This window comes from Octopus bimaculoides, chromosome 1 (genome assembly GCF_046866305.1).
Source record: "Octopus bimaculoides isolate indiv1 chromosome 1, ASM4686630v1, whole genome shotgun sequence".
NCBI classification, from domain to species: Eukaryota; Metazoa; Mollusca; class Cephalopoda; order Octopoda; family Octopodidae; genus Octopus; species Octopus bimaculoides.
The window spans coordinates 78,615,939-78,632,502 of NC_142928.1; the positions used below are offsets into that span (position 1 = coordinate 78,615,939).

At 36.3% G+C, this 16,564-nt stretch overlaps 1 protein-coding gene across 8 annotated transcripts in view; it reads left to right on the forward strand.

The window, feature by feature from the left end:
* The first annotated feature begins 2,072 nt into the window (after positions 1-2,072).
* LOC106871456 (protein sidekick-1) overlaps positions 2,073-16,564 on the forward strand; it is a 589,083-nt gene continuing 574,591 nt past the window's right edge. For 6 of the 8 annotated variants that reach the window (XM_089352508.1, XM_089352475.1, XM_089352495.1 and 3 more), the window contains exon 1: positions 2,073-3,704. In XM_089352508.1, coding sequence (XP_089208634.1) covers positions 3,620-3,704 — 85 coding nt within the window. In that variant the 5' untranslated portion in view covers positions 2,073-3,619. The remainder of the gene's footprint in view (positions 3,705-16,564) is intronic. The other 2 variants (XM_089352479.1, XM_052967545.2) reach the window with 1 other exon arrangement.

Genomic DNA, 16,564 nt, shown 5'->3' on the forward strand with positions numbered 1-16,564 from the left:
AGCTATCACGTGCCACAGGTATTTTCCCTTCATCTTTTGTCAACTGCGATCTATGTCAAAGCCGACACCGCCACCATCATCGCAACAGATTGTAAACGACGTTGACCTACATGAGAGTTTGTATTCTCAGCGTTGCTGTTGAACGACTGAATCCCTTGGTGACAGTAGTTTCATGGCAATTAAGAAAGTAATGAAAAGTTTGTAAAATTATGATAGCGATATCTTTTCGCAAGGCACAGGGCCAAGCTTTTTCCTTTTTAGGGTGGAAATAAATTCTATTGAAAAGTGTGTTCCATGCGGGGTGGGGTTGTGTGTGTGTGTGTGTGTGTACTAACAAAAGGCCGGATTAACTATGAAACAAAATAAGCAGCTAATGTAAGGTGTTACAGTTTGTACAGCGTCACATTTACCATGGTGTAAATGGTAACTCTAGCAGTTTTACTTCTTAAATTAATGTTTAAAATTTGTCGTTATAAATGAATGATAAATGAACTGTTTACCGCTATTTAGTGTTAAATGAATAAAATTAAAACAACAGATAATATATATATATATATATATATATATAAATATATATATATATATATATATATATATATATATATATATATATATATATATATATATATATAAGCGTTTTGTAATGATGAATTTTTAATCAATTATTTCACATTCACCACTTATATCTTAATGCCTTGCCAATGGACCAATGGAAGGTGTCGAGGGTCGCCGTTGTTGTGTTGTACTTAGGGCATAAGTTGACCTTAATCTGGCCCTGTACTAATAATCTTTCTATATGAGGTCCCCCACCTCCGGTTTGAGCTATGAAAACTAAGGTCTATAGTAGCGTTATTTGAACTTGAAAACAAACGACCATACAAACCTAAATATTGAAAAGCATGAAAGTAGTTGGTACTCCACTGTGAATTTATGTATAACAATGTTTTCCTTGTTCAAGATCCACGGTTAAACTTTGTGAAGGCAGGGCGTAAAATTTAGAATTAGTTTCTTCTATCGCTACTATTTTATAATATGAAACCCCGAAAGGTGAAAAGCAAGACTGACTCTGGTGATTGACTATAATAATTGTTGTTTTGTTGTTATTGCAAAACACCAGACGATAAAGAAAAAGTTTTCAGATTTCTTTTCTTACCTCTACGTCTGATGACCTTTTTGTTTTTGTATTTTGTTTTTAATAATAATGCTTTTTTTGTGTTAAGTTTACTTTTCAATAATAATTTTTTTCCTATTGCTTGATTTTGATGTTTAGTCAAGTACTTTCTAATAAAGTGTATGTTAACCAACAACGACTGTTTGTGTTTATCATTAACCTGTTGGACTTCTTATAAAATAAATGAAGTCAGCTTTCTTCAACTTTAAATTTATATAAATACATGAAGCTAGACATGTACAACGTCCCGGGTCAAGTCGAGGTGTTGAAGTAAGAAATATACGTTTTTTTTAAATCTGAATTACTCTCATTCAGAATTGAGTGGGGGTGGGGGACGAGCGCAAATTGTATGTAATTTACGACAAAATGTTTTAGTATAAACCTGTATGAATACCTATCCATATGATAAATACGTGTATATTGTTAAAAAAAAATACAGCAGAAATCCTCTCGTCTTATTAGGATATGCAGGACAACCGTTACTTTACGTATCCTTCCTTACATAATCCAGTGGAGCGTAAGCTGGGACAGATTTGGCTGCTATTTCTAGCAGACAGAGCGATCGCAAAATAGGCTACCACGTCGGTTCGTTATGTGCAACGTTACTGTTTGCTGTATGGTTGTTGCGGCTTCACTAATAATTTTCTTTACCGACTATCATAATTAGTCCCTTACTAACAAGAAGTGAATTACTCCCTCGTTATCTTTGCCTCACCCTTTCTCTTTCTTCCAATAGTTTCCTTGTCTCTTTCATACCACTTACTACTCGCTCAATCATTCACTCACCCTCTCTCTTTCACTCACCCATGCACTATCTTTCATTTTCACGTACTCTTCTCTTTCACTCTCTTACTCGCTCCCCCGACTGTCACTTCGTTTTACTTTGTCTCCCTCCTTCTATCTCTCTAACTGTAAATGAAATAAAGCCATTCACAGGACACTATTCACTTTTCACTCCCCTTATTCGTTTTCTAATTCTCTTTCTCGTCTCTCTTTCCTCATTCTCTTCTTACTTTATCGGTGTCTCTTACTCCCTTTCCAAGAATACTCGAAAAGAAGAAAGACACGCTCTAGCTTTCATTTTTCTATCTATCTATCTATCTATCTATCCCGCTCATTCGAATTCTGACTCTCCTCTTCCTACTCCTCCACTCCTCGTTCTCTCGGGACACGCTTAGCAGAGGCAGCTTGGCATATTGCCAGCCGAGTTTAGCAGCCGATTTTTACACACAGGAATAACTATCACGTTTATTTAAACCAAGCAACAATATTGGAAAAGGGATAAAGAGTGGGAAGGGAGCAAAAGGAGGAAGAAAAAAAAAAGAGGGAGATACAGTGAGAAAAAAGAGAGAAAGTGGGAGAGAAATCGAGATGGATGAGAAAGAGGGAAAAAGTTTGTAAAAAAAGAAAAAAGAAAGAAAATGGGGGAAAGACCTGCATAAACGGAAGCGATAGTAACCAAAAACATTAAAAAGAAAACGGGCTGGGTTTTTCATAGTTTTCTTTACACCTTTTTTTTTTCTTTGTTTCATCTATTTCAAAATACAGGGTTATTTTGTCACTCAATCACTAACTGACTGGCTTAAAACTCCTTCGCTCCTTTTCCATCTACACTCAGTCAGTCACTCACTCCCACTACCTTCACTCATTTTACTAGTTTCTCTTCATCTCACCACTGCCACCACCACCATTACTATCGTCTCTCTTCCCACCTGTACAACAACAACTGAACTGTCCACGTTACTTAGTTATATACGGCCCACCGGTCCGGTCGGTCGGTCGACACATGAATGGAGGCCTTTTCTTTTTGTTTATCACCATCATTCCCATTATTATTATTACTATTATTATTAATACTATCACAACAGTCTTTACCGGTGTGGACACTGGAGGTGTTATTTTCCACTTAAAACCATGAACAGTCGACAAAAATCTTGGACATAACGTCAAATCGCTATCGTTTGTAAATTATTCATATTTTGTTTTTATTTTTTGTTTGTGTGTGTGTGGTTTTGTTTTCTGCCGCAACAGGGGGAAAAAAGAAAAGGAAAAGGTCACCCTACCCCCATAAAAACACAAGGTGTTTGTTCGAGAATAGCTTAAACCGCTTCTATCCCCTCCATATTATAAACACACACACAGCTTATATATATATATATATATATATAGCCCTATTGTTTATTGAAAACAAAAATCACTTCCTTTTCAGTCTCTCGCTTTGTTAGATTAAAGATAAAACTTAAAAGCTAATCAGTTTTACCTTGTGTAGAAAAAAAAAAAAGTGAAATAAAACAGAAAATAGATAAAAAAAAAATTATCAGTCGTGGGTGAAGGCAATAACAAATAACAAAGTGTATACCTAACTTGTTTTACTGTACCTCGGCCTTTTACACTTTTTACTGAAGCAGAGAGAGAATAAGGTACACTTAAGGACAGATCCCGGAAAATATGACAAACCGGGGGAGTAGGTTACATTTTATGTGGATATTTATCCTTGGATATTTACTCTGGAGTCCTCATGCTTCGGCAAACGGTGAGTTTTTTTTTTGTTTTTTTTTAATTATCATTATTAAAGTTTTCGCTATATTTCAAGTCTTGCCTTTGTAGCATTTAATGAAATTATAGATGTGATATTATTATTGTTATTATTATTATTGTCATCTTTATTATTACAGTTGATTACGTTGAGATTGGTTTTGTTTTTCATAATGTTCGATCTATCGATGTATATAAATGGATTTCAGTAAAATAAAGAAAAGAAAAAAAATAATAAACATGGCTTTAAAGAGTAAAAAGCCAACGATAAGCTGATTATGCGACCCGGTTTCAATGTTTGTAACTAATGCTTATTTATTTTTCGTTATAAATCTAACCCGGCAAATGCTAGTGCTACATAAAGAAATTACTGTTATTTCCTTTAAACAGCATACAATTCGTTTATATATAATTATTTTGTTACGCGTTAAGTGTCAACCAAAGCCCGAACTGGTATCCGCTTAGGGAGCCGGTCTTACCTTGGTGTCTAGTCTCATTAATGTAATTCGAAAATTTCATCGTAGTTCACCACACAGGTAAATAGTAACATAATCATCTGTTCTCACCTCCCCTCCTTTCATTTTCGAATTTTCTGTCGTGCTGGTTTTCTTGTCGTGTGTTAATCTTATGATACACACATGGGCATTATTACAACATCTAGTTTACTTCTCTGTCCAATAAATATGACCTGCAGCTCAACTAAAAACGCCAGCGCCAAGCATCGGAGATTTCGCTACGTTAACATCCCCACGACATCTGGGCTCTGCGTTCAAATTTTGTTGAAGTTGTATTTTTGCATTTCGTCCCTTCATGGTTAATCAAAATACGATGTCAGTCATGTATTGTCGATTTTACTGATAATAATAGTATTCAATGCTAAGTAGAAAGAAATAAGCTACTGCTCAAGATACTGCGGAAGCGACCGGGTTTCGAATCTCTGTTCAGAACGTGCCACTTCGCTCGTACTCGCAAAAGGAAATTAAAACGGCCTGAACATTGTACATATATCTATTCCACTCCAAGCACTCACACATACTCTCTCTCTCTCCCTTTCTCTCTTTCTTTCTCTCTGTCCTGTGAATGTGCTTAAATAAGAAATCAATATCTTATGTGTGTGTGTGAGTGAGAGAGAGAAAGCGGAGAACCTGAGTAGACGATGGGAAGGCAGGCTCCCAGTTATTCGAATTTGCGACACCGTTTCATTATTATGTATGAGGCTATTTCACATGTTAACTTGTGCATGTTAATAAAGGCCTTAACCTGACTAGTTCCCCCAAACTACTTTCCCCTGCAAACAGTCGTATTGGTTTCTTTTAAGTCTTGGGTGAAGAGTCGCTCTAATATGAAATAAAATTCATAAATAAATGAATAAAAGTAGAATTAACTACAGAGCCCTTACGTAGTTCTTATTGTTTAACCCCAAGTCAACCCCGAACAAGTAAGTAGACCTATGATCAAAGATAGTCTAATCGTGACCATGCCGTTTTATATGCTGAGAAACGAGAACCACATTATACAACGAGTTGAGGTCGCTTGGCCTAGTAGAAATAGCAGTAAAATCTTTAAATCACATCAAAAGCATTAAGAAAAAAGGACACATTGGATGATATAGTCCTATATACATATTGTATCTGAGGTAAATAAGATAGTCACGACTGGAATGTCTTTTATCACGGTTGAGTTGGGGCCTAAGCTACAGCAGAATATACGCAGATTTATAATTCATTCTGTCTCTTCCGCTTTCTTTCTCACTCTTTCTCTTTCATTGTAAGTTTGCATACTTAAATAATACCACTTCTAATAGTGTTACTATCTGTATTGTCATCGTAAGTTGTGCCACCACCACCCTTCTACCTCTACACTTAATTTAAATTTAATTTCTTTATCACTCAATCAATTTAAATTGAAAACTTCTACATCGTTACCGAGTACACTTGAGAAATGTAAACATCAATGCGCACTCACGTAAATTCACATACACACATCCACATTCACGCACTCACGTATATGCACCGACACACACACACTGCATGTCTACATTAAGCCATTCATAGACACACATACACACATATACACACACACATCAACGCACTCATACAGTATGTTTATACATATATTCACACCATAGCGTATGTAATCAACATACAAACACATACGCATGTGTAGATTACGACATAGATGTAAGTAAAATGGACCCTGTCGGCTTCAACGATTAGTTCGACAGTTGTTCCATCAGCTGAACTACTAACTGACTTGATTGTAGGTTAAGTGGCTGAGTATTCCACAAACACTTGTAGTCTTAACGTAATCTAGGGGCAGAATCCCTGTGATAGAAGTGTGTGAAAATGTGAAAAGCGTCTCCCTTTAAATCACATGTCCGATCGTAAATCCGAGGGGCTTCCATAGTTTCCGTTTATCTTATATATTTTTTTTTTCACTCACACTACTTGAGTTACTTCAGTCCTGATTATGATAAAAGACAAACATGTTGCCAAGCACCTGAACCGAACCCGCGATCTCGTGATTGCGAAGCGAACTAACCAATCGGCCATGTGTCTGCGCGCTGACGATAACACATAAATGTACTTACGGTATATATATATATATATTACATACATATTATGCATTACCTACACAAATATGCCCTACCTCCGACTTGGTTTCCTTATGCCTATGTGTGTGTGTGTAAATATACACACACACACACATGTATGTATGTATGTGTGTGTATATATATTCATATATGTGCGTAATCTCAGGAACATGCGTGTACTCGTGCAATACCATCAACACGTACATACATTCATTCAAACAGATTCAAAGTTACACATGCATTACACTGCATACAACTCGGCGAGCTAACGATGGAGATTTTACGTGGTCGATCGATTGCTAGAAATAGGAGTCGAAGCTTTCTTATATCACACCTTATTGTTTTAAAAAAAAGGAAGGACACATTTGATCATGTAGTCCTCGGTATATACTATTTTTGAATAAAATTTGTATTGGCCACGGCTGCAACGCCTTTGATTTTGATTGTATATGTTTGCTCGATCAAATCGCGGGCAAAATAACCGTTTTTGTTTACTCGTTTATCAACCAACTTATATATATGTATACATGTTTACCAACGGGTATTACACACATTTACCAAAATACTGCTTACACGTTTACCAGTCAACCATTACGCTATATTTACCAACCAGCTCGTACGTACACACTTTTGTCACTTCTGTACGTTACACATGTTTACGAACCCATCCTTACACATGTTTATCAACCAACCCGTACGCCTGGTAATATACATACATAACACGTTAGTCAACTAAACCGTACATACACGTATAGTAAGCAAAGTAGGGTTTCTACGTGGTCGTTTGACTTGCTAGAAATAGCAGCTAAATCATCCTTGAAATCACAGACTACGGTCTTATAGGAGGGAATGAATGAATGAATGAGAAGGAAGGAAGGAAGGAAGAACACATTGAATAGTGTATGCCGTCATACACAATGTCTAAAAAGAAGTGGGGGAAATCGATGGGACGTCACGGCTAGAATGTCTTTGATCAAAGGCCTGGTCAACGAGGACAGACATGGTGCTTAAACAACAATTCGTTACGTGTGTGTGTGTTTGTAAACCAGTGAGAAAGCAATGTTTCTTTACATGTACGAGTTCTATAACGAAGACCGAAGTGCTGTGTGTCGTGTAATGAGGGAGTTCTCGTATCGCGGGATTGATTAATACTTCTTTCTCTTATATCTCTTTGTTGAATATGAACGTCACACACACACACACACACACACACACACACACACACACACACACACACACACAGAGCGCGCGCACTCACTCATACACATGTGTGTACAGATAATACAGATAGTGGTTCTTAATTATATTCTTAAAAAAGTGCTGCTTATTTTTTCTTTCGTTTCATAGGTACGTGCGCACGCGTATGTATGTATTTATATATAAAATGTATGTCTATGTATATATATATGTATATAGATATATATACATGTTTATATTATATCTATATATTTATATATATATATATATATGCATGTTTATATATATATATATATATATATATATACATATATATGTGTGTGTGTGTGTGTCGATATACGTATGTATATATGTCTATAGATGTGTATATGCTTATGTGTATATGCTTATGTGTATACATCTATACATATTTATATATGCGGTTATGTGTGTGTATCAGCATGGCCGCAGCTCTGAGCTGAAACTTTGAAATGAAATGAAATGAAATATATATATATATATGTCTGTGTGTATGCTTATATGTGTTTATGTGTATATGTGTTTTTGTCTATATATGTGTATGTCTATATATACGTGTATACATGTGTGTGTGTGTAATGTATGTACTATATTAATTAAATTTTTACTTATTTTCAACACTGTTAATTATGAGATCGTGAAGACAGGATTGAATTTTGTACCTTATCTCTCTCACACACACACACACACACACACACACACACACACAGTGTGTGATTTCTTTCTGTTTACTTCTCGATTACTTGTTTCTCCACCTCGCTCGGCCCCCTTCACGCAAACTAATTATGTGTGTGCGTGTGTGTGTGTGTGTGTGTGTGATTCTATTTTTCCCCATATAATTGCAAATCATTTTTTTCTCCTTACTCAACGTCACTATTTATACACATCCATCGCAACAATGTCACCAGAGACGCACACTCATGAACATATGTGTGTGTATGTGATATATGTATATATATATATGTGTGTATGTGTTTGTCTGTCTGTGTGCTATGGTTATATTGTATAAACAAACCTACGTTTTCTCTTTTTTTTTTCATTTATACACTTTACTTATACAGAACATACATATACAATACATACGTACAGTGTCGTGCTGATATAAATATATATGTATCGCTGGAGAATCGATTGTTTGATAGTCTGAACTGGAGGGGAAAATAGTCTCTCGCTCAACTTTTTTTCTCTCCCGTTGAATATCTATGTTCTTTCCCTTGATCAGTCTCTTTTCTTCGTTCTCTTTCACTATCATTTGTTTTTTGTTTTTGTTTTCTTACCTGTCTCTTCCTCTTTCGTTCTTTCTCTTTCTCTCTCTGTGTCTATCTGTGTGTCTCTTTCTCTCTCAGCAAATCCTTCTATCTATCTATCTATCTATATTTACATACGTTCTTTATGTTTCGGGTAGTTCTTTTTTTTTTTCTTTTTGTTTTTATTCAAAACGCTAATTCCTGAAGTTTGAGTAAATGGAATCACAGTTTATAGATTTTCGAGTATTATGAGTGTGCATCTATTTTACAGCTTAAACACACACACAGACACACACACACACACACACACACATTATATATGAACACTGTTTGTTTGGATGAGAAACTACCATCTGTTACTTCGAATAAACGAGGGAGCTTCTACGCTGTAGCTCGAATTATCAGTAATAAGAGTCGAAAATACTTCAAATCACAACCTTGCCGCCTTGAAAATGAGAAAGGGTAGACACAAACACACACACACACACACACACACATAATGAAAGATGGTCGCTTGCTATCAGAACTTTATTCAATCGAAGTCAAACTTGAGTCTAAACAACAAAAGCAGAAGTTAATCCCTCACTTTCTAGTGATTGCAGCTTTACATTGATACAAGACGAGATATTTTCGAACGATATTTGTCTCGTTCAGGGAAGAAAAACATGAAAGTTAATTACAGCGCGACCTGGAATTCGAAACGTGAAAAGAGAGAACATGGAAAAGACCATTTCTACCTTCTGTTTTTTAGCCACTCTATCGCGTCATTCAGTTTATAATAGTAATCCCTATAGTGAGTTCGAATACCGTCGAAGCTAATTTGGGCTCTCTACTTTCCGAGATCGATGAAATACCAGTTAAGTACTGGAGTCACTTAAATCGATAACCCCTGATCAGCCATGACTTGAATAGGCCATTGATCGACGGTGTTCTAGCCTTGACTCTTTATTTCATTCATAGTATACCTTGCATTACGGTAACCAGTATGTCATTCTTTTTAAAACTATATAGGATAGATTTGTACCAGTCAAGCAGACATTTGATCAGAAGCATTCTAGTTGTAATCATTACTCCCCCCAACCCGTTTCAGTTGTAATGTATCTAAGATTACTGTAGCCAATATCTCGTTCTTTTTTAAGATTATAGAGAAGGGAGATTTGGCTGTCATTTTTTCATAGGGTCAGTGACTACGTTGGGGTCCCCTCGCTGTGTCTTGATTATTGCCGTCGTCGTTTAACCCTTATTTCTTGAGCAGATCTGTACTCGAAAGCATTCCAGATGTGGTTAGTCTTCCTTTTCTGGACAAAATGCATTCCGGACTACATTATCTAACGTGTATTTCCTTCATTTTTATGTTTCTAGACTAATGGTGTGATTTGAAGCCGATTTGCCTACTTTTACTAGCAAACGGGCTGACCACATAGAATCTCTACGTGGGGTGCTCTGAGCCACCACCCCCATGTTGGCTCCTAGATTATTGATATATAGTCCTAAGGCTGCTCTAGTAGAACAGAGCTAGGATCTAGACCAGGCCTAGCCAACTCGAATTACATTGCGGGCCACAGAGTATTTTGAGAGCCGCTTGTATACTTTATACACTAATAGTCAAATAATCAAATTGCAGAATCAAACATTTTTCATACTTTCCGTTTGTTTAAAATTATAAGATTTTAGGTTATTGATTTATTGCCGCTTATTTTATTGCTACTTTTCATTACAATCTTTAATTTTTGATAAAATTTTTTAAATGTTGTTTAAATAAGCCCATTGCAAGAAAATATCAAGCGGGCCTCAAGTTCGCCAGCCCTGATCTAGACCATTCCAGCCGTTACCAACCCGCCTCTTTTTCAGATACAAGGCATCTTCCTTTTTTTTTTTTTACTTAAACCACTAGTAATATGAGGGAGATTAACTACAATTTCTAGCAGACTGGATGACAACGTTGAGGCGTCCTCTTCAACTCATATGACAAAGACAATGGACCCTCGAAATTAATGATTCATCGTTAGTTAAAGCTTTTAAGAGAAATTTTGTAAATTAAAGCAAGACTACTTCCGGAATCCCGGCTTGGTACAAATGGGGTACTCACAAAATTAATTTGGGCTCTGAGGGTCTCCCCCGCCCCCGTTTGTAATGAAGGCCTCGTCATATATTCACGGGTCTTTTCATGGCTCTTTAGTCCCCGGATCGATGTACCGACTGAATCCCTATCTTGCCCTTAAAGACCTTGTTCACATTGTTTGGTTTTATCCCCCTTGGTTCTGAGTTCAACTGATTGCAGAGTCATCTTTGTTTTATATATCTTGTGATCGATAATAACATTAGTACAAGTTAATAATGTAGAATGTTGATGTAATCGACCATTGTCCTCACGTTTAGCAATTGGCCTTGACCTCAAAAACAAGAAATCATTATTGTGGTATCTTTCTATTGATGAATGTCGTAATCAGTGACTAAGTGTGTGTGTGTGTTTTCGGCCAACCTAGTGCAACAGTACTACTTCGCTTCCCAACGAAAGAAAGAATCTAAAATACTTGATCAGCCTATTATTGTTTATGAGAAAAATAGAATAAATAAAAATGAAAACTGTGAATTTACAATGATGTGGCTTCAATGTAGTCGCCCGAAATATTAGAAATAATGGCTAAATATCACTCAACTCACATCATTTCGTCTAAAAAAGCTACAGTATTTTGAAGAACGATATTTAATCAAAAGCTGGTGTAATCAGAGCTAATCTATGGTTAACAACAAAAGCGATTATCTGTAAGGATTAACATTTTGAGGCTGTGTGTGAGTGTCTGATAACGTATGTGGGTTGATAGATTGATGAACAAACGAAAAAAAGTAGCATTCAACGTTTGCAAGTGCCTTATAAATCGGTTTCGTAGGCGCAGATTTACGGCTACGTCTTCAGACGTACTTTCCCTCCGTACATCTGAAGATGCAGATTCATATTAGTGCGCCTTCGTGACTGCGAATGGTGAGGAAATTACTCAATATTTTATAATGCATACTTATATACATACTAGCGTGCGCACATACATATTCACATTATCGTGGATACACTACCTTAAAGAAAGCTTGTTTGGCAAAGATATGTATGAAATTGGGGATTTATTTGTGCATGTTTCTGTGCGTCTTTATACCGTAGAAATCTGTGTATAATATGCAACAATACGCTCTCCAATTGGAGGTTAAGGGTTAGGACTCATATTACAGGAGTAGATAATTTATTTTGATCCAATATATTAATTTTAAAACGAGGCTGCTTTCGGATCACGGCCTGATGGAAATGGGGTACTCACAAAATTAATTTGTTCTCTGAAGTTCTTTCTTTTCCCGTTATTAATGAAGGCCTCTTCAAATATCCACGGGCCTTTTCATGGTTCTTTAGTCCCCGGATCGATATACTGGTTGAATCCCTTTCCTGCCTTTAAGAGCCCTGTTTACAGTGTTTGGTTTTATTCCCTTTGGTTCTGAGTTCAACTGACTACAGACATCTTTGCTTTATTTTAATCCAGTATCTTAATTTTAATATTTCCTTTTTTGCTTTTTTTTATAACAATTTTGTCTTAATAAAAGTTCATCTGTGTTATCTATAAATACGTCAATCATGATAAATAAGTGAAAAAAGTTCATGTGCCAGTCAACATGTTGCCCACATAACGTATGAGCTTTTTTTTTTTCTTCTTTTCCTGTTAGTAAGTATTGATAAGAGATAATAATTAAACTGTCGAATTTCGTGGCAGATTTGATAATATGCATATTTGTGTCATGCAGTATTTGCAGAATTACGTGATTATTATATATATTTTTGTCATGCTTATAAACTTCTTTCACAGCATATTATTGTTATTAAGCATTAAAACTTTATTTTATCAGGTTTCTTTTTTTTTCTAAAATAAAAGTAGCTGAGAAAGAAACTTTACAAAGCAAAGCACCTGAACGTCATTTTGATTTTGAGTTTGACGATAAAGTGTACATATTATTCATGACCTTGGTCTTTCAAGTCTCTGAAAATGACCAGATTAGCATCTTTACACTTTGTGGGTCCTGAGGTGGCTTATTAGGTCAGTTGTAGCGTGAAATCCCACGGTTACAACGAGGGCATGTAATAGCAGTCATGACCCGGATGGACTCTTGCTTTCCGTGCAGCCCTCCTCTCTTTAACTTCTCTGATCATTTGCTGTGTGTGCATGTGTATTGCATTTTCGCTTTCCATTGAAGAATATTTTTCAATATTCTCTTTTCTACTCTTCCGCCTTCGTTACATCTACCCAAATAACATTAGGTTTTATACTATTCTCTATTGAAATAACTTTTTTCTTATATCTTTGGTTCGGCTTCCAAAACTTCCAACCCCTCTAACTCTCTCCCTCGGTGCCTTACGCTTTTTTTTTTTTTTTTCTTATTCCTGTATACATTTACTCCCACGCACATGTGCTGTCGAAACGGACGGAAGTACGGATGTCAAACGAATTATTTTAAGATATATGTAATATATTATAATTATTTTTGTTGATATGCTTCAGCTTAGCCGTGATGAAACAAACGTATGAATAAAGGCGTTTCAGCCGTGACCTACGTGTCATGTTTTTATAACATGGATTAAACTGTTCAAGGGGTCGTTGCTTTTATTTTTTTTTAAACCATTGTAGGGCATATGATTAATAAACAAAAATCAACATTCCCTGATGTATTCAACACAGTACATAGACGATTGTTCATCCTTATATATCCATGAAAGAGGAGGGCTTATTAAATTACACTTCGGTCAAAAGCACATGTACCGAACCGCTAAGTTACAGGGCCGTAAACACACCAGCATCAGTTGGAGGACAAACACACACACACACACACACACACACACACACACACACACATATATACACGATGGTCTTCTTTCATTTTCTATTATATATATATATATAATATAATATAATATAATATAATATATATATATATATATATATATACATATGATATATATATTTAATATAACATAATATAATATGATATATATAATATAATATACATTATATATATAAACAATTGCACCGTGGAAGGTGTTTATAAGCCATTTAAGAAACACACAAAAACCGTTAGATTCATTTCAAAATTTTAATTTAATTCCGCGATGCAGCACGGAATTTTGTCAGTGAACAGGTCACGGTCTCAAAGCGACGAAAATATTTTGGCAAATTAAATTTAAATGTGGAAGTGAATCTAACGGTTTTTGTTAGTTTCTTAAATGGCTTATAAACCCCTTCCACGCTGCAATTGTTTTTGTTCCAGCACACTATCTCAGATCAGGTCACTTGCTATGCAAGTACATCTCCGTAATAATATATATATAATATCCATATATCGTGAAGTATATTTGCCACTTAAATGTGGCTAACCCTTAAGGGTGGATGCTACTGTAGCTTGTAGCCCGAGGAGGACACCTCCTCCAGCTGCCTATTGACACACTTTCTGTGCCCTATCAGTATTTGCAAAGGGAAGCCATCCTTCCCATCTTCAACCTGACGTGATACACATGGACCCGAGTTTCTGGGTATTGTCCCGTCATCAGCATGTGACAATCACCAGTGATTGTCACAAGCTGATTGTCACATGCTGATGACGGGTCAATACCCAGAAACTCGGGTCCGTGTGTATCACGTCAATTTGAAAATGGGAAGGATGGCTTCCCTTTGCAAATACTGATAGGGCACAGAAAGTGTGTCAATAACCAGCTGGTGGAGGGGTCCTCCTGGGGTTACAAGCTACAGTAGCATCCACCCTTAAGGGTTAGTCACCTTTAAGTGGCAAATATACTTCACGATGTCATGCAGCTACTGTTTATACCTCGTTCATAGATTTATTATTAATATACATATACGTATATATATAAATATACACACAATATTATATATATATATATATATATATATATATATATATATATAATATTGTGTGTGTGTATATATATATGTATAGTATAGTATAGTATATATATATATATATATATATATATATATATATATATATATATAATATCTTTATGTTGTGGCACTCCGTTGGTTCCGTCGACAAGGGTTCCAGTTGATCCAATCAACGGAACAGCCTTCTCGTGAAATTTACGTGCAAGTGGCTGAGCACCCTACAGACACCTTTACCCTTGTCGGTGAGATTCAGCGTGACACAGAGTGTGACAAGGCTGGCCCTTTGAAATACAGGTACAACAGAAACAGGAAGAAAGAGTGAAAGGAAGAGCACAGCAGGGTTCGCCACGACTTCTTGTCGGAGCCCTGTGGAGCTTTAGGTTTTTTTCGTTCAATAAACACTCACGACGCCTCGTCTGGGAATTGAAACCGCGATTCTTCGACCGCGAGACGGCTACCCTAACTACTGGGCCATTGCGTCTCTTTATCTCTCTCTCTCTCTCTCTCTCTCTCTCTCTCTCTCTCTCTCTCTCTCTCTCTCTGTCTATATATATATATATATATATATATATTCACTCCAAGATGTCGGGTTTTAATTCAAAGGATAATCTGCACCTTTTTCTAGCACATCGACTGATCGTGTAACGATTTCCTTGTTGCTTGAAACTGAGTTTCAAAACGAAGTGTAGACTTGTATACGTATTTGTATATGATCGAGTCTGTTGTCTGCGCGTGTGTGGACGCATGCTTTGACTTGAAGTCCGTATTGATCTTGGGAAGCGTGGGAAAGTCTTACTTCCGGTCTCTTTCAGCCTTAGAATTACCATGCGGTCAGATTGTATTATTATTTTATATTGTGCACCAGTGCATAGTCTATTGAAGCTCTTTTTGTGTTTAATTAACATTAGAAACAATAAACAATAGACCTTAAGTTACTGTCGAGTTAACGGACATTCAGCATTAACAGACTCACCTTTCCTCCTATATTAGTCTACTAAAACGAGGCTTCAGTGCATGGACACACACACGTTATATTTTATGTGAATTAAACAAATGGGAACAATCGACCTTAAATGCACTACAGTTAACTTGTAATATTCCATCACACACACACACACTGTAACTACAAACGTGCTGTTGGTGATTTTTATTTCCTTCTCTGGAATTTTCCGTTTTCCTTTCCAGACGAAGAGCCATGCTCAAAATGTCAAAAGCTCTCTCTTTTTACTGAGCATCAAAACTAATACTTTCCATGTGCACGCCCGTCCTCTTGTTAATGTTATTTTTAATGCTCGATTTTTCGCTCTCTCTCTCTCTCTCTCTCTCTCTCTCTCTCTCTCTCTCTCTCTCTCTCTCTCTCTCTCTCTCTCTCTCTCTCTCTCTCTCTCTCTCTCTCTCTCTCTCTCTCTCTCTCTCTCTCTCTCTCTCTCTATATATATATATATATATATATATATATATATATACATACATATTGTAATTTTTGTATAATTATGTATTGTTAATATAACAATACATAGAAACGGGCTAGAGTTGAAGTGCTCAGCATGAGCTAGAATTCATCTTATAGTAAAAATGGATGCATAAGGGTGGAAAATTTTACTATAATATATATATATATATATATATTTATTTTATTTATTTATTTATGGGTTTCAGCCAAGTGGCTGCGGTCATGCTGGAGCACCACCGTGATTTTCCGTCTTTATGCTGTGCTCTCTTCACGTTCCTTGCATGGCTCTTCTCCTCCACCTGATATAGTTCAATCAAGAGTTTTGATGGCACATCTGGTGTATAAGAGAATTTGAAATCGCTGCCCTAAACTGTGTCTCATTTCGAGCCATTGGTTCGTCTGGTATCGTGGAGAGGAAAG